Source organism: Protomyctophum parallelum (assembly GCF_964188405.1).
Source record: "Protomyctophum parallelum genome assembly, chromosome: 20".
Lineage (NCBI taxonomy): Eukaryota > Metazoa > Chordata > Actinopteri > Myctophiformes > Myctophidae > Protomyctophum > Protomyctophum parallelum.
In genome coordinates, this window is record NC_139718.1 from 42,985,040 (window position 1) to 43,006,546 (window position 21,507).

Genomic DNA, 21,507 nt, shown 5'->3' on the forward strand with positions numbered 1-21,507 from the left:
TCTGGTAGTAGATCTTGCCACAAACCCTCTGCATCCCACCTCTACTGTGCGGACCTCTGCGTTCCAAGCCGCGGTGTTGTGCTTCAGCAGCGAGCTCGGCATGACGGAGGTGTTTTCGCTCATAAGCCTCATCCACTGCGTCCTCCCAGGGTACTGTGAGTTCGATGACGTACACCTTTTTTTTAGAGAAGGGGACCAGAGCACCAGGTCAGGTCTCAGGGTGGTTGTAGTAATCTCTCGAGGAAAAACCAGCTGTCGGCCAATATCAGCCAGAATCTTCCAGTCACGGGCTAAGCGTAGCTGGCCTCGCTCAGATGGTGTGGAGCAGCTCCTGGTCACCTTAAGCCCCCTCCCGGACAAAGGTAGATGCCCGTTGTTGGTTGGATGCTGGTGGTGGCAGAGAGTTGGTGGCAGCTCGTTTGTCCTCCAGGGTGGATGCAAGGACCTTTATGACTTGGTTGTGACGCCATGTATAACGTCCTTGGGTGAGACTGGTTTTGCACCCTGTGAGAATGTGCCTGAGGGTGGCTGGCGTGGAACATATAGGGCACACGGTTAGGTTAACTGGTGATCGTATGTAGCTCTGATGGAAAAGCTCAACTGTCTCGCTTCCATGGCCCACGTGTCCTTCCAGCTGATCTTCCTCTTCTCCACACTGTCCCATCTCGTCCACTGTCCCACATGTTTGCCAAGAGAGACTGCCTTGGCCCACCGTGCAGCCTCCTCCTGGTGGCGTACTTCCTCCACCACCATTTTTCCGCCGTTCTGGTGCTGTGGACTTACTCCAGGGTGGCTGTTAGCCCATGGCCTCCTCTTCCTTGCTGGACATATAGCCCACAATGTCAGTTGCTAAGCTTGGTGCATTGTTGCTCACCACTGGGTCTCTAGATTCATTCAGTGTCATCTGGAGTCTTGTTTTTGTTGAGTTTGCACACTTGAACTCCTCTGTGAGACTGGTGAGGGGCAGCTTGAGGATGCTATCTCCGTAGAGGCCTATATGGTGGTAAGGCATCGTGGAACTCCAAGCCATTTCTTGATGTAGCCTGTGACTGTTCTTTCCAACTTCTCCACAGTTGAGATTGGTACCTCATAAACTGCGAGGGGCCACAACATCCGGGGTAGGAGTCCAAACTGCAAGCGCCAGGCCTTTAGCTTTCCAGGCAGTTGGGTGTTGTCAATGGACTGTAGGCCACTGCTGATGTCCTTACGCAATTGTTGCACCTGGTCTTTGTCCTTCAGGCTTGCATCATACCACCTGCCAAGGCTTTTTACAGGCTGCTCAGACACTGTTGGACTTGGGTCTTCTCCGATGAAGAATTTCAGGTCAGAGAGCACTCCCTTCACGATTGAGATGCTTCGTGACTTGGATGGTTTGATCTTCATACGGGCCCAACTGATGTTCTCTTCCAGCTTTCTGAGCAGCCTCCTGGTGCATGGAATGCCATCGTAAATGCCAGGGGTGAGATAGTGCATCCTGCCATGATGCCTACTTCTAGGCACTGCCAAGAGGTGGTAAAGTCAGTGGTGTTGAAGCAGAACTGGACATCCTGGAAGTAGGATTTAACCAGGGCTGTGATGGTGTCTGGTATGTGGAAGAATTCAAAGGCAGACCACAAGAGTTCATGGGGCACTGAGCCAAAGGCATTGGCAAGGTCCAGAAAGACTACATGGAGGTCCCTTCTCTCCACCTTTGCCGTTTGGATCTGGTGCCAGATCATGCTGGAATGTTCTGAACGGCCGGATAATCCTGATATTCCTGCCTTCTGTACAGATGTGTCGATACGTACTCGTTTCTTCGCAGATACTCGCCCATCCTCTGTGCAATGACACTAAAGAAGATTTTGCCCTCAACGTTTAGTAGGGAGATTGGACGGAATTGGCTGATGTTCACTGCATCCTTCTCCTTTGGGATGAGGACTCCACCTGCCCAACGCCACACTTTAGGTATTATTTTCTTCTCCCATGCTGTTCTCATAAGCCTCCAGAGAAACCTCAGGACATCTGGTGCATTCTTATACACCTTGTATGGGACTCCATTTGGCCCCGGGGGGCTGAGGCTGTTCTTGCTCGACGCACTGTGTTTTCCACCTCTTTCCACGTTGGAGGGACAATCGGAATGTGACGTTCAGGGGGATCAATTGGTGGGATATCTGAAGGAATGGACAGATGTTCATAACGCCTTGGGTCAGAGTGTGTTGCTTTCAGGTGAGCCTCCAGATCAGCCTTTGTTGTTTTTTAGAGCTCCACTTTTTTCCTTGATGAAGATACTTTTTAGGAACTTGAAGGGATCTTTATAGAACTGTGTTCTAGTATGTTCTTTCTTCCTTCTACGTTCCCGTAGGTTCTCTGCTCTGCGGAGGGATGCCAGTCGAGTTTTAATGTCGACCTGGAGATCATCTATGCCTTCCTTTTCCACTCCAGAGGAAAAGGGTGCGGTCGGAATCTTTCTCCCACCTGACCTTTCTTGCACTCCAAAGCGTTCTGACCCATATTGATAGATGATGTCCCCCCATTCTCTCCAACTTCTTTTCCACTGTCCCTCGAAGTTGCTCGAGAGAGACAGGTTCAGGTCAGTGTTGATAGTTTCCCACAGCTTCTTATCCACAGCACCGGGGCCATTTCACATGCAGTTTATGCCCTGCTAGTCTCCTCTCGACTGCAGGTCTAGAAGGTTGGGTCGGTTCTACCGCTGTTGTCAACAACTCTGTGTTTGCTTCCTCCATGACAGTGGTATTGATGTACTGAGAGCTATGAGGTACTTTCGTGACCAGCATTTATCCTTCCAAAATGAGACGGAGTCATACTGCATTGGATCTTGACGCTGGCGCCCGGGGACACCCAAGGGACCTTGAGGAGATTTCACGGGGGTCCCCAGCTAAAAGGTTGATAGTTAGGAACCAAACAGACCCTTGAAGGTCTGTAACTAAGAAAGTGTTCACATGTGCACACTTTGAATACGGCTACTGTTTTGAATACGGCTAGCGTTTTGACCACCACGGAGACGTGGCTTTCACCCCGTTGTCTCAGACGGGGCAATAAATGTGCTCTCCTCAACGTTATTCACGACTCCGTGCCTATCGAGTTGCAACTCGGATGGGGCCGAGTCGGCTCAAGCGAACTTCGCTCGCTCGCGTTTAGCATCGCTCGGTGGTGGCCCTCGTTGGAGCCCCTCCGTCGCTGTGAAGACAGTAGCGGTCGTCAACGCACAGAACGCAGCTACTGAGATCTTGGTAGGTCAGTAGACGGCTACTGAGACCATTCAATGGATTGATAGCATTCGAATGGGGTGGTTCAATTTAGGATGAAACTAGGATAAAGAGAGAGCAGATCTAAACGCGAGAGGTTTACCTCTAATTATGGTGTCCTAGATACACCGCATTTAGTTAGAATAAGTCATTATATAATACACCTATTCTACAGACACCGAGCAACAGCCTCACAGTGTGTGGAAGTCTTTCAATTCGTCTTCCAGGAGTTGACTCACAAAGTGACTTTCTCTGTAAGTATAAGAGTGGGGTCTAACTCTAAAAGTATGACCTTGGAAACACAGGGGCGTTGTTAACACCCCAAGCTACAGTCTGACCGTACACACACACACACGCATCGCACAGTGTGAAAGGGCTTTTTGATCTCTCCTCCAGAAGGAGTTGGAACGTAAAATGATTTTTTTAATTATCTGTGAGTAATCGCCAGGGTTGAACTGATGACCTCGGGAACATGCAGAGAATGTCTTACACCCGACTGAGCTATGGCCTTGAGGGTCCTTTGGTGTTTTGTATGGATTTTATTTTGTATTTTCCAGTTGGCCCCAATGGTGCCCTCCTCCTGTATCACATCTTTCTCGTCATGTGCACACAAGGACACACACACACACACACACACACGAGCCACGTTACAGAAAAGCACATTATTTTGAAAGGGAGGTACTGTATAATAAAGACCTCAATGGCTTTCCGCAAAAACAGCCTCTCAGCCAATTCCAGGGAGGGTGGAAGTTGCTCAGTGGCGTTTTGAAGCACCCGGAAGAACGGTCTACAATTTACAATACAAATGTAGGAATTTAGGCATTTAGGGCATGGACGCTCTAAATCCAGAGCGATTTACATTAAGCAATAACAAAAAAGCAAGGCATACGTCACATAAAAGTAGTTATCGTGAAACATGCTAAGAACATAGCCGTGGAGTATCTATATAATGAAACTATATGTGCTCTACTAGTCTACTAGTGCTCAATGTCAAACCCATAGAGTATTAACCCATTCTGAACGGGCACCCATTTTGGTGTCGGCATCATGTTATGCTTTAGCTATTGAAAAATAGCTATTTTTGGAAAAATCAAAGAACGACTGACATTTTTTTGAATCTGATCTCAGGTCAGAATGGGTTAATCAGACCAGTGTGTGTCCAGTGGAAACCCTTCCACGAATCTGATCTCAGGTCAGAATGGGTTAAAAGGATAGAGACTGAACCGGAGCAACAGCCCCGCCCCCTGCTATTAATTTCAATGGAAGTTGCTCAGTGGCGTTTTTGAAGCACCCGGAAGAATGGTCTACCAGTGCAGTGCTCAATGTTAAACCCCAGCTGCACAGGGTTTCCTTGCGCTAAATCAGGGGTCTGCAACAGGCTCTAGAGCACACCCCTAGTGGCTCCCTGTAGCATTAAAAGTAGCAATAAATTATTTTTCATTCATGGTTTCTGTAGGAGGCCAAACGTGACAAGCATTCTTAATATTTATTCTACACGTTTTCACAAAATTGGAAAACTTAACTAAACTAAAATTTGCGTCATAGCATGCGACACACTGCAGTGCCGTGCCAGCCAGGTGTCTATTATAAACAAACCGGTGGGTGTGTGAGGCTGCTGCCTGCTACGCTATGGCTTCTATACAGGAAGAGAAATAAAGATAGCCGACGAAAAACAGGATTTAACAGTTCGTGGACAGAGGCTTTTGCCTTCACAGCCAATGCAGATTGACTGCCTGTATGTTTAATCTGCAGTGAGAAGCTATCAAACAACAAAATAAGTAACGTTGAACGACATTTCCAGGGAAAGCATGCTAAATTCTGCTAGTTTCGTTGCAACCCGGGAGATAATAAAGCTTGGCAAGCTGCATTATAATGCGTCATTTTCTTTGCGGCTCCAGATAGATTTTGAATTTATTTTTGGTCGAAAATGGCTCTTTCAACATCTTGGGTTGCAGACCCCTGCGCTAAATGCCCAGGCCCGCCTGCAGTCCCAGCACTGACCAGTAGGGCCGAGCGCCTCAACGTTGAAGAGCCTCACCGGGGGCTTGGTTCAGCCGCCTTGTCCCGTCTCTTCGGACTATGGGATTAAAACTCGAGTGGTCTAAAGTTGACCTCACACAAACAAAAACAAATTTGTGTTATTTTACAAACAAATGTTTACCACATGTAAACATTGTTATGTTTCTTGTCAAGTCATAGAAATCTCATTGAATGTTTTACTGTAAGACAGCCCCTGTCCCTATCCACAAGGAGGAGCAGTGCTCCAAAGCATTGTGGGAATTGTAGTCCAGGAAGGAAGTGAGTGTCCATGACATCATGGACACTTGATGACACTCAAATATCTAAAAACACATATTAGCCACATAAGAACCCCAGGAAAGTGTGTCTTGTCTCTCACACATCATTAAAATAAGATCTGGTTGCAAAAGGGGTGATGTGTCCCTTTAAATAAAAAGCTCAAGACCGCTGCGCAAACTTCTTCTCTTCTCACCTGTACGTGTTTTTGTTCAGTAGAACGTTTTTTTTTTAGACGTGCGTGCTTCCATGCTGGATCCTATATGTCTAGTGTGCCGCGGCAGTGACATCGCGGGCCGGGCCAACCAGGCCCAGGGAGACTTAGCCTACTGGCAAAAGTGTCAGGGGGTCTCGGGATGTTCTTGGACTTTGATTTGTTAACACTGGTCAACAGAGAGGCCGATCGATTGGCCGTGTGGCTAAAAGCTACTGGAGCGTGTGGCCTCTGTTTCCCCTGCGCCCTTTACAATGTCAGTGGCTGTGTCCAAGAGAAGGACAGGAGCGTTCTCTGTGCTGCAGTTAACCTTAAGACTGTCACGGTTCGAGATCAGAGAGGGTATAGGACCCAAATGCAGGACGACAGTCAGGAAACGTTCAAAGTGTTTATTAAAGGTTTTATGACATTCATTTTCATTTATTTTTCTTTTTTCTTTTAGGTTTTATGACCTCAATTACACCCAAAAAACCTGAACTTTGAACATTCAGTGGATTTTCTGTGGTCTGAAGTTTTCTTTGGGGTTTGGAGCTACTTTTGAGCTACAATGAAAACAGGCAACACAGTGAAACAGTGACATCTGCTGGCAGTCTGCTGGATTTGCAGTAAGTGATGTCACTTACTGCCGGCAAATCAGAGCACCTGTTTGAGCCAGAAAACCCCAGATCACAGAAAATCTACTGAATGTTAAAAGTTCATTTTGGGTGCAATTGAGATTAGAAAACCTAAAAGAAATAAGAACAATTCCAAAAGCTTTTTTTTAATGTCACAATCCCTTTAACACTAAAGGAGCATGAGGAGCATAGGGAACATAACAAACAGTAGGAGCAAGGAACACTAGGAAGACAGGAGCAACAAACAAAAAAACTGTGACTAACTAATAATCCGACAAGGAACTGCACAAACAGGGGAGTATATATAGACACAGGGAGTAACAGGACACAGGTGAAACTAACTGACAATCAACACAGGGATTGGCTAAAAGACTAAAAGGACACTCAAAACATAGACTAATCACAGTACTTGTGAGACAAGGCAGGTACAGAATACAGGGGCAGACAGGAAGACACAAAACCATACTACAAAATAAAGGTACACAGTGCAAGATCAACTCTAACTGGAAATAAGAAACATGGAACACAAAACTACACAATCACAGGAAAACAGTAAAGTAAAACACTAAATAACAAAAAAACAAGTACAAAACAAGTCACGGAACGTGACACATAGACATTGCTTTACCAAACGCAGCACAAGATACACTTCTGTGTGTGTGTGTGTGTGTGTGTGTGTGTGTGTGTGTGTGTGTGTGTGTGTGTGTGTGTGTGTGTGTGTGTGTGTGTGTGTGTGTGTGTGTGTGTGTGTGTGTGTGTGTGTGTGTGTGTGTGTGTGTGATTTGAAGGGAAAATGTGCAGGCATTGATTCACAGACACACAGGCTTGACTTCCACTCTACTTATTAACTGGATGAAGATTATAAGAGTTTGTATAACATATATTTGTATTTTTACACACACACACACACACACACACACACACACACACGTGAAGCTGCTGTATTTTCTATTTTCTGGCAATCTTAGGCTATTGATAATTTTGTATGTCCGTGGCAAAAATTGAATTTTGACCAAAATGTCCACCACAAGCTAGTCTCGCATTACCAGACTGTTGCCTCTCGCAATTTCCAAACGCTTGCATCATACAGTCTGGAGCAACGGAAGAGCTGTCAGGAGTCAAATATAAAGCGGAAGTGGAGGAGCCTCCTCCCCACTTCCGCACATTTATTCTAATATAAATAGAGATCATCTAAGCATATATAGCTTGTTGCTTAGCAGAAAAGGAAGTAGCCTACAAACCACAGGCCAGCATTGTGGTGTAGATCCCCGGACTAGAGTAATAGCTAGCTTAGCTCCCTGGTTCTCCATGTGGGGTCCAGGGGACCCCCAGGGACTTCACTGTAGCAGTAATGGCATCATGGTGATTTATGATGGTAGAGTACCATGCTCCTTTTAGCCGCCTTTCTCACATTGTCTCACAGGGGGTTTGTGCAGACAAAAAAAAGACACTGGTGTTAAAAACACACACACACACACACACACACACACACACACACACACACACACACACACACACACACACACACACACACACACACACACACACACACACACACACACACACACACACAAAAACACATATTGCCAGGAAAGGAGAAAATGGTAGCCTACAATCAATTAGGACAGTGGTTATCAAGGCCATGCAGGGGTGGGAAACTTTGTCGACTCGAGGGCCAATATATTTCCACGCTCACTCCAGAGGGCACACATTGTATATTACTCGTTACTGTCGTAGCAAAAATAGCCGATCTACAAGCTCAAAACGCGTCGAAGTGCGGCGCGTTTTGAGCTTGTATATAGATCAGCTATTTTTGTTATTGTTTGAATTGAAATCCCGATTTTCTTTTTTTTGCTCTTTTCTAACAGTTTGACTGTTTTACACGCTTAACCCGCATTTTAATCAACCCCCCTTCACTGCCGAGATTGTTGTATTACCTTTAGAGCATACGCTGAATTATTTGGGCTTTTAATCCGCGAAAATCCAGCAAAAAAAGCTCCCGTGGTTTGTTGTGATCCGAGCGTATCATCCACCATCTTGGTGCACCCGGAAGACGCACACAACACTCGTCTCAATGAGGCGTTGCACCCCATGCATTTCCATTGGCCTCAATTTCCCAGAAGCCCTAGCAGCCCACAGCATATGACGATTTCCGGTTTCGTCATCAAAGCGAATGCATCTACTCTCTATCTCCGCGACGAAGACGGATTTTCTTTTTATTTATTACAATACAGCGGATTAAACACATAAAACAAAAGGCGGTATTAGCGGGGTTGGCAGCGACATTAACCTGGAGTAATCCATTCCCGGCACGGAAACTGTTGGAATCCTGAAAAGTTACATTTTTATTTAATTTCAAATGCTTTTCTAATGGCTTTAATTATAGTTACGTTAAAGTTATGAACTAAATACAAATACATTGTATTGCATAAGAAAACATTTTAATACTACTCATTAAGCTACTAATTTAGTAATTTAGTAATGAAAGCATTGTGCTTTTCATGCGGCCTGTTCCTTTTTCCGGTCCCTTGACTGTGGATTCTGTGTGAGAGTTGTTTGGATAGACATGTACAGTATATGATGATTGTCTCGTTGGTTCATTGTAAACAAAAGACAGAAAATAAACCATCGATTCATTCAAAAGATCTGCCATTTTCTATCGCGATGAATACAGCTGTAGTGCCTTGAGATCTTCTAAAAATGTGCCGTAACTGGGCTCAAACCGTTTGAAAAACCACCACTCTAACTGACAAGCACCTACTGTACTGTACGTGTCCTCCTTGTAGCAACTGTAGATCTCACACATACAGTACAGTACTGGGCTCCAGTTCAAGTCCAGTTCCACCTCGATAGAGCTCATTTACTTGAGTCAGCATCCTGACTTTATCCCATTCTGAACGGGCACCCATTTTGGTGTAAGCATCATGTCATGCTTTAGCTTTTGAAAAATAGCAGATCCACAAGCTCATATACGAGCTTGTAGGTCTGCTATTTTTTGAAAAATCGAAGAGCGACTGACATTTCTAGAATCTGATCTCAGGTCAGAATGGGTTAATCAGACCAGTGTGTGTCCAGTGGAAACCTCGTTTGAATCTGATCTCAGGTCAGAATGGGTTATGGTACATTGCAGTGTCGAGGGGGTGAAAGGGGGTCAAAAAAACCCCAACAAAACAGCAACTAAAGCAGATTAATATACTGTAGGAACTACAGTGCAGTGACCGCTCGGGACATTATGGACTACGTTCATGGAGACCCGCCCATGATCCGATCAATTTCACACTCGACACTGTGCTTCTTTGGAGCAATACTCCGGCCAAATGGAAGGTCGACCGGACGATCTGTTCTCGAGATAATGTGAAGGACAAATATACGGAACGGCATACTGTTTTACTGTAAATACAGAGATTCCTGTACTACGATACAGATAGGTGGAACATGTCAAACTATACTTCTCTATAGTGAGCGGGCATGCATGCTGGGCATGACACCAGAGGGAGCTCACCTGCCCTTGTTGCCCTAAAATTCAGCTCAAACATGGGGGGGGGGAATGCATTCTACCATTCTGCCATGCACCCAAAAAAAAGGAACGCCTTACCAAAAGCCATTAACCCTCTAACACCCAGCGTTGCTTTTTAGCAACAATTTTATTTTATTTAATTACTAAATTATTATAATTTCTTTCTGTTCTTTTTTCACCTAAACGTCATCAGTGATGTTCATTGCAATGCCATTTCAATGCCATTGGTCATGATATTTGCATATAAATACCCCCCCACAGAGGCTGAAATTCACACAAATTAAAAATGTCTGGACTCTGTGCGATTTTGAACATTTTTTAACCTAAGACTTTTGACCTTTACCCTAATAAAAGTAGGTAAAATAATTGTAATATATGTTTTTTTTCATTATTGTGAAAGATATCCCCAAAATGTAAATTATTAATTTATTATATAATTATTATATAATTATTATATAATTATTATATAATTATTATAATTTTTTTCATCAAACTTTTTTTAACATATTTTTTAGTCTTAGTCCTAGTAGTACAAAGTAGTAGTAAGGTTGAAATCTATTTTTTGCAAAAAACCCAAACTCAAAACCAAGTGTTTTGGGGGTGAAATGAATAGAGAAAACGTTGGAAGATTTATTTTTTTCACCCATGCCATTCCCAAACATATAGGGATGCCGCAGTGAAAGTGATGAATAAATAAATGGTCGCACACAATAAAACGTTTGTCTAAATTATATCACGTGTCACATGTAGATGGATGGGCATCGATTCGGGCACAATATGCATACAATAACTGATTGTATGGTTAAACGTGAACAAAGCAGCATTTTCCTAGCATGCCCTCGTGTTTTAAGATGTTTTTAGTGATGTTTTAGTGACGATTCTTCTTTAATTTCATGCATTTGCTTATTGTAGCACAATAACAGACAACAGATTTTCACGAATGTAAATCCATTATTATTAATTGACGCCCTTGCTGATATGTATTGCATATCGCATGCATTGTAATACAGTATGTCTTACTGATGAATTGAGTACAATGGACCACAGTGGAAACATTTCGTGTTGTTCTTTGAGCATGACGTTTTGACTGTATACTATTCACTGTTGTGAACTCTTTCAGCGCCACCTGGTGGTCACCAGTTTATGCTCTGAGTGCCAATTCTCCCATTATAAAGAAAGAAAGAATTTGTAATTATATTATGCATGTAATGTGCATGTCACCACCTGTACACCAGATTAGAGGAACTTTCAAAATATGGTTAAAAAATAATAATAATTAAGAATAATTTGAATTCCCAAGGGAGAGACGTCTTAACGCCTGTGGCATCCATTACAAAGACGGCAATAAGACGTCTTGTCGTCCGTGGCACCTAAAGAGTTTATAACAGGATAAGTGCCAGGGACATAATCCCGTATCCGATACGTCTTTGCACTGAGTGCCATGCCCGTAAAGACGTAAAAAAAAAAAACAAAAAAAAAACATTAATTTTTTTTTACATTTCTTTACTTTTTTTTTTTTTTTTTTTTTTTTTAACGCCCTCTTTTTTTTATAATGGGAGAATTGGCACTCAGAGCCTAAACTGGTGACCACCAGGTGGCACTGAAGGAGTTTTAATAGTCTTGTTGATGAAGTATCTAATGAAAAACGAGGTGTTTCCTTGTCGTTCCCCTCCCGGGCCAACCAGACGAAGTGACCATGGAGGAAGTGGCTCTGTCCACACAGCTGAGGGCCGGGGAGTGCATCATCGTCGTGGTCGTACTGATCATGTGGGCAGGTGAGATCCAAGGTTATATTTGGGGATTTCATCATTTCGGGTTAGTTTGAATTCGTTTCACACAATACATTCAGTTAGTTTTAAATCATGTGTGTGTAGAGCCCAGGATCACATCACAGGATGATTGACACAGGGGTGAAAAATGGGTTACAAAATCGTGGGACAAAAAATATAAAAAAATTAAAAAAAAAATTAAATCATTTTCAGATAGGATTTGCTAGTTTTTATTTCATGAAAATGTTTTTTTTTATTTTTATACTTTGGGTTATTTGTCAGGTGCAGGATTGAAAAAGGTAAGTGTTGTGTAATGAAAACGTAACAAAAGATAGGATTTAAAAGTTTATTCACATCCGCATCCACAAATGCTATGCTAACTAAAACTATAAGGGCATTTTGTCTAGATAATATCAGCTATAGCTTTAGTTCGTTTGAAACCTGGAAAGTCTCATTTTAGATTGTAACGTTGGCACTGTGAGCTGCTATTTTTGAAAGTTTGTGAGAACTAGCCCACTGATTTAGAAGGTAGTTGTAGAATCGATGGGTTTAACCCATTTTGGGCTGGAACCCCTTTTGGTGTTAGCATTATGTTATGCTTTAGCTATATTGAAAAATAGCAGATCTACAAGCTCGTAGCGCGCCACCGAGTGGCGCGCTACGAGCTTGTAGGTCTGCTATTTTTGAAAAATCCAAGAACGACTGACATAGCAACATAGCTTTTTCACAAAACTGTCAGGATGTGGAAGACATTTTTAGAATCTGATCTCAGGTCAGAATGGGTTTAACCCATTCAGAATGGGTTTAACCCATTCTGACCGGGCACCCATTTTGGTGTTGGCATCATGTTATGCTTTAGCTATTGAAAAAGAGCAGATCTACAAGCTCATATCGCGCCACCGAGTGGCGCGATACGAGCTTGTAGGTCTGCTATTTTTTTTAAATCGAAGAGCGACTGACATTTTTAGAATCTCAGGTCAGAATGGGTTCATCAGACCAGTGTGTGTCCGGCGGAAACCTCGTATGAATCTGATCTCAGGTCAGAACGGGTTTAAGTGGGTCCATTATAGGACTATGTGCTTAATATGCTCTCTCCTCTCCCCTGTTCCCCCGTTGCAGGCGTCATCATCATGTTCTGCCGTCAGTATGACATCATCAAAGACAACGAGCCCGACACCAAGGTGGTCAAAGCTAAGACCTCCTCGGAGTGCAGCACCCCGGAGCACCCCACGGGGGGGCTGTTGCGCAGTAAGGTACAAGTAAGACGAAGCGGACGTGGGGAGCGAACGCAGCTCGTAAATTGCAATAAGTTCTCCTTTTTTGTGTGTTTTTTTTAAAGATATGTTTGTTAAGTTAAGGTTTTTTAAGTTACGTTTTTTTTAAGTTATTTTTTTAGTGTGTATGTGTGCGTGCGTGTTTTTTTTTAACGTTTTCTTTACGCTTAACTTTTTTCTTTTTAAGTTTTAGTTAAGTTTTGTTTTAAGTTAAGTTTTTTAAGTTAAGTTTTTGTGTGTGTGTGCGTGCGTGTTTTTTTAACGTTTTCTTTACGCTTAACTTTTTTCTTTTAAAGTTTTAGTTAAGTTTTTTAAGTTAAGTTTTTGTGTGTGTGTGTGTGTGTGTGTGTGTGTGTGTGTGTGTGTGTGTGTGTGTGTGTGTGTGTGTGTGTGTGTGTGTGTGTGCGCGTGCGTGCGTGTGTTTTTTGTGTGTGATACAGCTGCGCCCTCTGGTGGCGGGCGGGTGGTGTTACAGCGTGACACACACACAGACAGACAGACATGTTCTGCTAGGTCTCATAGTTTGCAATCATTGCATTCGCAATAACCACCCACCCCTCCTCCTCTCCCCTGGGTCCCTAGCTCCTCCTCCAATAACCACCCACCCCTCCTCCTCTCCCCTGGGTCCCTAGCTCCTCCACCCCCAACGTACCGCACTAACTCATACCCTGAGTTGGCGGTACTCAGGAATCGAACCCATGAACTTGCGGTCAAAGGCGAGAGCTCCATAGAGCATCGCAGTACCGTCCGCTTTCATGACGACGAGCGGCCCGGAATACATTTTCCAATACATTTTTCCCATAGACGTTTCATAAAGTATTTATTTAAAGACCTGTAGCCTTGGTCAAAGCCAACTCGGATCGTGACAAGTGACAACTCATGGCAAACACAATTTTGGGCCGAACAAATAAACAACAACAAAAAAACCCTGCCCTTTTTTCTTCCAAAAAATTGTGTTTGTTGTCATGAGTTGTCCCAATCCGAGTTGGCTTTGACTGAGGCTTACAGGTCTTATTTACAAATACTTTCTGAAACGTCTATGGGAAAAAGAATATCGTCGGGGGCGAGACTGCAACTCTCTATAATGACTGAGCTACCCAGACACATTTCATTCATTTGAATGAATTTGAATTAGATCAAATTAATGGTGTAGCGGTAACTTCCCCAAGGGTGAAAGTGAACTTCAAAGTTTCCACACCATTTCAACATGAATGACAGTGAATGCCGTTTAAAATGTACAGAGATACTACTAAAATATGCACAGCATGCACTTACTGTATGTAAACAGTCAACATACAGTAGTTATCTTTGGATCAAGAGACAGCCCTGAATTCATATCATATTAACTTGGTGTTGTAATAAGTAAATAAAGACAAATAAATAAAAACTATGTATGCCCATGCAGAACTAGCTAAACTGTCATACAGAAAATAGAAATGAGACTGTAACGATTGGCTCTTGGCTATATATATGTTATTCAGACTGGCAGGCCAAATCTGATTTGTTTGGCCTATCCAGAATCTAGATTGGAATCAGATTGGTTTTAACCCTCTAAGACCCAGCGTTGCTTTTTAGCAACAATTGTATTTTATTCAATTACTAATTTCTTTTTTTTTTCTGTTATTTTTTCACCTAAACGTCATCAGAGATGTTCATTGCAATGCCATTTCAATGCCATTGGTCATGATATTTGCATATAAATACCCCCCACAGAGGCTGAAATTTGCACAAATAAAAAATGTCTGTAAAATAATTGTAATATATGTTTTTTTGTGATCATTAGAATGTCTAGAACATGTTTTATTCATTATTGTGAAAGATATCCCCAAAATGTAAATTATTAATTTATTATATTATTATATAATTATTATACATTTTTCATCAAACGTTTTTTTTTTTTTTTTTTTTTTAACATATTTTTTAGTCTTAGTCCTAGTAGTACAAAGTAGTAGTACCTAAGGTTGAAATCTATGTTTTGCAAGTAGAAATTAATGCGGGTGTTTTAATCAAGTCTGTATCTCAGTCTGGGCACTGAAGCCATGAGCGTATACACTACAACTACATTGTAAGACAGTGTCAATCGCCAGAAATAGCGACGCAGCTTATTGTGAGCTTGCCGATCGGCAATTTCCAGCAGGCAACACCAAGTCTCAGTGTGAGAAAGAGTACGTTATGAACATGCCTATTATGTCATTGTGTTGTGATCTGATCACTGGCGAATAACCGTGTGGACAATCAGCCCTACAGACCGCCTCATCATTACCCCATTGTAGGTAAAACATCTGAAAAATAACATCCTCATGCTCAGTGCAACAAAACCATGTACAACCCAGATTCGGCACAAACCAGGGACTAAATTATTTTCGCTCCTATGCCACCAAAATGTGGAACGCCCTACCAACAGTCATTAAGACGTGTGAATCCCTTGACTCCTTCAAAACCGCTCTCAAAGGGCTACCTACGGACGGCTGCAATTCGAAACTGGCCCCGTAAAATCTGAACCCCCCCCCCCCTTTTTCCCCTCAATGTTTCTTTTCCCTTTTTGCTTCCTTTATGATGAATTCCTGTTCTGTTCTTTGACTATATGGAAGTGTCTATTTGTACGTATCTAAATGTTTTGATGAATTGAACATGGTGGACCCTCTTGTAAACAAGTGTAATGCTTAATTGGGTCGTCCACTCACAGTTAAAAGTCTTTGTATTGAGTTTGTGCTGGAAATGTACTGTAATTCTGCAAACTGTTAATACATCAATCAATCAATCAATCAAAAACTCATTGAAGAACGACTAACAAATCCTCCCGTGTCTTCCCGTCTCTCATAATGTGTCATCTTTTCTTCTAGAACGACAACAACAGCAACAACAACAACCGGATGCCGACGATCAACTTCATCGAGGTGTGACCGGCGCAAAGCAAGCCTTCTTCTCTTCATCCAAAAGACCTTTGTCTTCACAAACAAACCAGGCCCCTTTTCGTCAGGGCATCCGCTGGCCGGGATGACATGAAGCTGCTACTCCCCACACACACACACACACACACACACACACCTTTTGGCACAAGGCCTTCCGCGGCGCTGAGACAAAGCCGCAGCACGCTGGGGGCTGGCTATGGCCGACGCTGGGCTAAAGTACAGAGTCTGCAGAAGAGAGAGAGAGAGAGAGACTGGCGTGCCTCCACCATGCTTAATCACTACCCACGGGTCGTCAGAGACAAGAGGCCAGGTGGCTCCAAATGCGGAGAGAGCGCAGATAAACAAAGCCGCCGGGACCGAAGCCAGACACCCATTCTTTGTCTTTTCTCTCTCTCTCCCCCCTGTGCATCATCACTTCTTCCCTCTCCCGCTGTCTCTCTCCATCTTTCTTCTCCCCATCTATCAGTGCGTGATCAATGGACACACACACACACACACACCGGCCCCATTTCCTACTACTTCTGCAACGGTTGGCCTCGGAAGCGCCGCGAAGGTCTGTCCACTTCACAGAAACACTCGCCCGTCTAGTGTACTGTTAATCTCCCCCTCAAGCACTCGCACCTCGTTTTCGTCACCAAAAATCCTGTTCATCCGTCGTTGTACACTTAGTATAATCGTATCCTCAACTTTTGTACAATCTCTCTAGCTTGGTCAAATTACTTTTGAAATAGCTCAGTCATTCTATAGTACGGATATCATTATATTTTTTTATATGGATTCTTTTGAGAAGGATGTTGTACACCATATACCGTTGCTGGTACTTTGGTTTTTATTAGATGTCCTCTTTGACGTACCTCTGGGAAACGTTTTCCCCTCAGGGAATGTAGACTCACACCTCGCCGATTCAGGAGCCCATCTCTGACATGAGGCATGATCAACATAGAGCAGCATCAACAAGGATGTGACTACAGTACCAGTACCGCACCGGTCCGGTATTTATACCGCCAGTGTCGCCAGTACCACCAGGGGCAGAAACAACATCTCACTTAATACCGGAAAACTCAAAAGCTCATGATGAAACGTGACAGCAGAAGGCCGAAAAAGCCAGATTCATACGTCCGCCATGCGATAGGCACACGGTAAAGTAATTCTCAGCATGCGGCACCGTCATACCTTTGGAGTATAAATTACGCATAAGTCATACAGGCGGCACTAAAATTTAACATGCCTACAATAGCGTCCTCATCGAGGTCAAATTTGGAATTCTATTTGCTTTTTAAATAGGCTTCTGATTTCTTTCGTGCTTATTATTGGTCGGTTTGTAACTTAACATTCCACACACACACAAAAAGAAAACACATCTACGGTGAACCCTTTACTATTTCCTTGTGTCTTGCTCCTTTGTGGTGATAAGCATTTGAGGAGGCCAATTCGTTAATCGGGTGCGGTCATGTGAAAAGTGAACTGTCATGGACTCGCGTTTGTGAAGTGGACTAGTATCTGTAGAACGGCTAAAAAATAAGGCCCTTTTCTTCTCAGCAATAACGGCCCTCGGTCAAAGAAGGAAGCAGCAGCAGCAGTAAAAGTCGAATGAAGTTTCAACCCCAATTACCCCCCTTTTTTTTTGCATCTATATCCACCAAATCCTGGGTGCCCCGCATGTACTGGCTTGGGCACAAGAAGCAGCCATACTTCACGCAGCGGGGAAACTATAGACAGTGGGAGGTCATATTGGGGGAACGTCATTCTCTGAACTTTCACTGAAAAGTCGAAAAAAGACAGTGGCAGTGGCGATATCTTCTACTAGGTTTCTGCAGAGAGAGGGGGCAGGCTTCACAAGGTTTCTTGGGGCCCGAACATTCACCGCTAAAGACTCCCTTTTCAACGTCGTCAACAGATGTCACCGCGACAGAAGGGCTTCTCTACCAAGATGTATTTTCAACTCATCCTCACCATTAGTGCTGACACTCAAAAGTCCTGGAGGCAAAATACGATGTCCAACGTCGATGAAATAACGCCATATACCGTAGTATCATGCACTGTATGTTGTATGAGGACTTATACCGTTGCAGCTTCTGAATGGGCAAAACTAACGTTCCCCACTGATGTGTAGGTTATGGCGGGTTTAAAGGCTTCGTTAAGTAAAGAAAAACATGTTTTTTGAGAGGGCTGATTCAAATACAATAGTATACTGCCTTAAAGATATCAAAATCTTCCATTTTAGTTCATAGTAAGGAATGCCCGAAAGCCCAGTTAATGTCTCACATTTTCCCCAGTGTATCCTGCATTTTCCACCGACGTCTATTTTGCTAATTATTGTGAAACATAGGCCTACTAGTGATGACAAGTTGAGGTTATTTTGCCAATTTGGATGTGATTGAATGCAATGTTTCTGGAAATGTTTCCCTTTTTTTTGGGGGGGGGGGGGGGGGGGGCATTGTAAATACATTTCATATTGCTATTTTTGTTGGGTGGTGTCACTGGGGTGAAAAGCTGTTTCAAAATCAAAACATTGAATGTGAAACAAAAGTACACTGACGAAGGTGACATTTTGTAGACAAAGTGACGCCCATAAAAGTGTGGTTTCTGAGAACGCTTACAAGCGTATAGTTATTCTCAACACTGACATACTCTACTTCATGTCATTGATGGCCCATGGCGGACGTGCTCTGTATAATATCTGGGCAAGGAGAGCAATTGTTTTACGGCAGCAGGTTTTCATAACCCTACCGCGAATCTTAGCGTGAAAAATTCACATCGCACTCATTCATCCGTGATAAACCCGTGATTGAAACAGCGGTATTATGACTCATGCGTTCGTTTATTTCGACGTGAATCTCGTTAAGCACATGCATGAGCGGCGCACACGTGGAAGCCAAGCGTCCTAGCCCGGGCCGCTAACGTGCAGAATTTAGCGTGTAGCGTTAAAGAGCATACATACGTGTGGGTGGCTATAGAGGGGGGGTAGAGATGACGAGAGAGAGGAGGTGGTTCTGGTTGTTGAGAGGAGTGGGCATGCAGCAGAGTGATGACTAATGAAAGAGCAGGCTTCTATCGGTCCCTCTCTCTGGCTCTCTCCACTGCCACTCCTAATGAGAAAGAGTCGAGGAACTCACATTTCATTCCTCCCATGCGTGCACGCGTGTCCGTGTCTGTTATGCACCTTCGTCTAGGGTGAAGGTATATAAACAACATAATGTGAGAGGAGACAGGGTTGAAAAAGAACTTTAGTTTAATTGTTGTAGCTCTTTTTTTTCCGCTTAGCAAAAAGTTAGCAAAAAGTCAAAGGTTTACCCCCAACTAAAGGCCCCAACAGAGAGTTAAACGAAAATACAATTCTAAATCCCTAACTAACCTAACTAACCAAAAGTACAATAAATCAGAGAAAATAAAAGAAAATACCTGGCACCCCTACATGGTGGAGTAGGAACCGGGCTTCATATTAGCAAATAATAGTTTACAGATTAAATAAGAACAACAATGATTATGAACTGAGGCTTTTAAGTTAAATGACTATAGACAGGCTTAAAGGCTTTAACTTAAAGAACAGTGTCAGAGACCCGGGAGCACGTGTGTTTTAAGTAGAGAGGTCGGGGGGAGGGCACGAGGGCCAGGGTCGAGGCCCCCGGGGGGAGAGTTCGACTCATAGGGAAGTCACGCGAGGCCCTGTTGATTGATTGACCGGTCCCCCAGACAAACGTTGGGAGAGGTAAATGACAGTCGTTCCGCTGCATTACCCCGGAGTGATCAGCACTTTGCTGAAAAACTTTTGTGCTGAAGGTTGAAACCATTTGTTCCCCTGGAAGTCACTGCAGCCCCGATCGATCGGCGACCATCCATCTGCGCGCAGTAACAGATGATCTCTCCTCCTTTGAGTTATCTCTTTTGAACTGCAGCCACGACTGCCGTTTGCCAGCATCATCTTATTTCTCAACGGCCAATTTTCCGCTATACACATTTTTCCTCCGCTCGCTCTACCCTTCAAGACAGTTGCCGTTGAATGAAAACGTCCAAGTCTCAACTTTAAAGCCACAGCGCTATTAAAAGCTCCCCACTAATCTAAATTAAGCTCATTTAGCAAACTAATTCACCAATTATTTAAGACGGCTATAGTTCTCCGTTGCCATTTTAAATATCACAGATATTCTTTACTTCAACTCTAAATGCTAAATCGTCATTTTTAGGGCTAATGTTAAACATGTGTTCTTTTTTTTTTGTGCCATGCAGGTGTGTCTTACCGTTTGCCTCTATAGAGAACAGGTTTCTGCATCAAGGCAATATTAACCCACACTGACCTGAGATCAGATTCATACAAGGTTTCCGCCGGACACACACTGGTCTGATGAACCCATTCTGACCTGAGATCAGATTCTAGAAATGTCAGTCGTTCTTCGATTTTTCTAAAAAATAGCAGACCTACAAGCTCGTATCGCGCCACTCGGTGGCGCGATACGAGCTTGTAGATCTGCTATTTTTCAATAGCTAAAGCATAACATGATGCTGACACCAAAATGGGTGCCCGGTCAGAATGCGTTAAAACACACTTGAGTGACTATTCCCTGGCAGTGTCCAGATTACAGATGCCTCAGCTGGGTAGTAAACATGACTCCTGATGGACGTTGGTTCACTAAGATTATGAGTCTTTGTAGGTAGCCCATAATCGAGCAGCAGCACACCAATGTCACCCAGTGAAGATTCGATTCGTGGAATTCGACTATACATCTTCTACCATGCAGGCTTCCATGAATGTGGCCTGTTGTTTATATCCAACTTCTCCTTAGCGTACAAGCCGTTCATGAGCTTATACAGTAGCATATCCCTTATCCATAATAGACATGTCTTAACACACAATATAAACCTTAGTGCAGAAATGCGAAAATTGAGGTGAAAAGCGTATATTTTCTCAATAACATAATACATTATGGTGCACGACTGTAAGAAACTTAACATTCCACGTTGGGGCCCTGTGGCAGTAAGCCATGCTTTTATAAGATGCTGACAATTGTAGCCATCTTCGATGACTGAGAAGCTGCAGACATTTCATGCATTGTTTGAAAGACATGCTTGATAAGGTTTATACGATCCCCCCCCCCCCCCCCTATTGAAAAAAAGGCAAATCACAGTGGGCTTTAAAAAAAAAAAGTAGTAGGCCTATACACAAATTGGGAGTTTTCAGAATGGTATAGAGAACCTAGACTAGTGTCAACAATACAGAGATATTGATTGATTGTGGGCATAGAAAAAAACTAGATTCACAAAGAAGCATGGTTGAAGCCTTATTTATGCTTGTACGACCATGTTGTGGTCGCAAGCTCACAATGCGTCGCATGTGCGACACATTGTTAGCTTGTAGTTCGGGTGTTTGTGTGGTGCACAACACCGTCGTAAAAGGTCCTTACACACCTGGAGCGTGACCAATAAAACGATCTGAAAATGTGTCATGAATATTTCACATCAAACTATGAATCTGGGGAACCGAGGACCTCCGCATCATCAGTGCCGATACCCTAGGTGGGGTTGGAGAAAGGGCCTTTCTGTGTGGTGTTTGCATGTTCTCCCCATGCCCCTTAGGATAGGTAGTAGGTACCCTCACAAAAAAACATGCAGTAATCCTGGTCTCTATACTGCCTCCCCCTGGCCAGTCGGGGCGCCTGATGGAGGGGAAAG

At 43.5% G+C, this 21,507-nt stretch overlaps 1 protein-coding gene across 1 annotated transcript in view; it reads left to right on the top strand.

Moving 5' to 3' along the window:
* The window catches only part of fndc5a (fibronectin type III domain containing 5a), a gene marked incomplete at both ends in the record, with an annotated part of 28,754 nt that extends 12,923 nt beyond the window's left edge, over positions 1–15,831 (top strand). Inside the window, 3 exons of the mRNA XM_083792801.1 lie at positions 11,571–11,660; positions 12,774–12,913; positions 15,772–15,831. Coding sequence (XP_083648927.1) covers positions 11,571–11,660; positions 12,774–12,913; positions 15,772–15,831 — 290 coding nt within the window. The remainder of the gene's footprint in view (positions 1–11,570; positions 11,661–12,773; positions 12,914–15,771) is intronic.
* Positions 15,832–21,507: the final 5,676 nt, after the last annotated feature.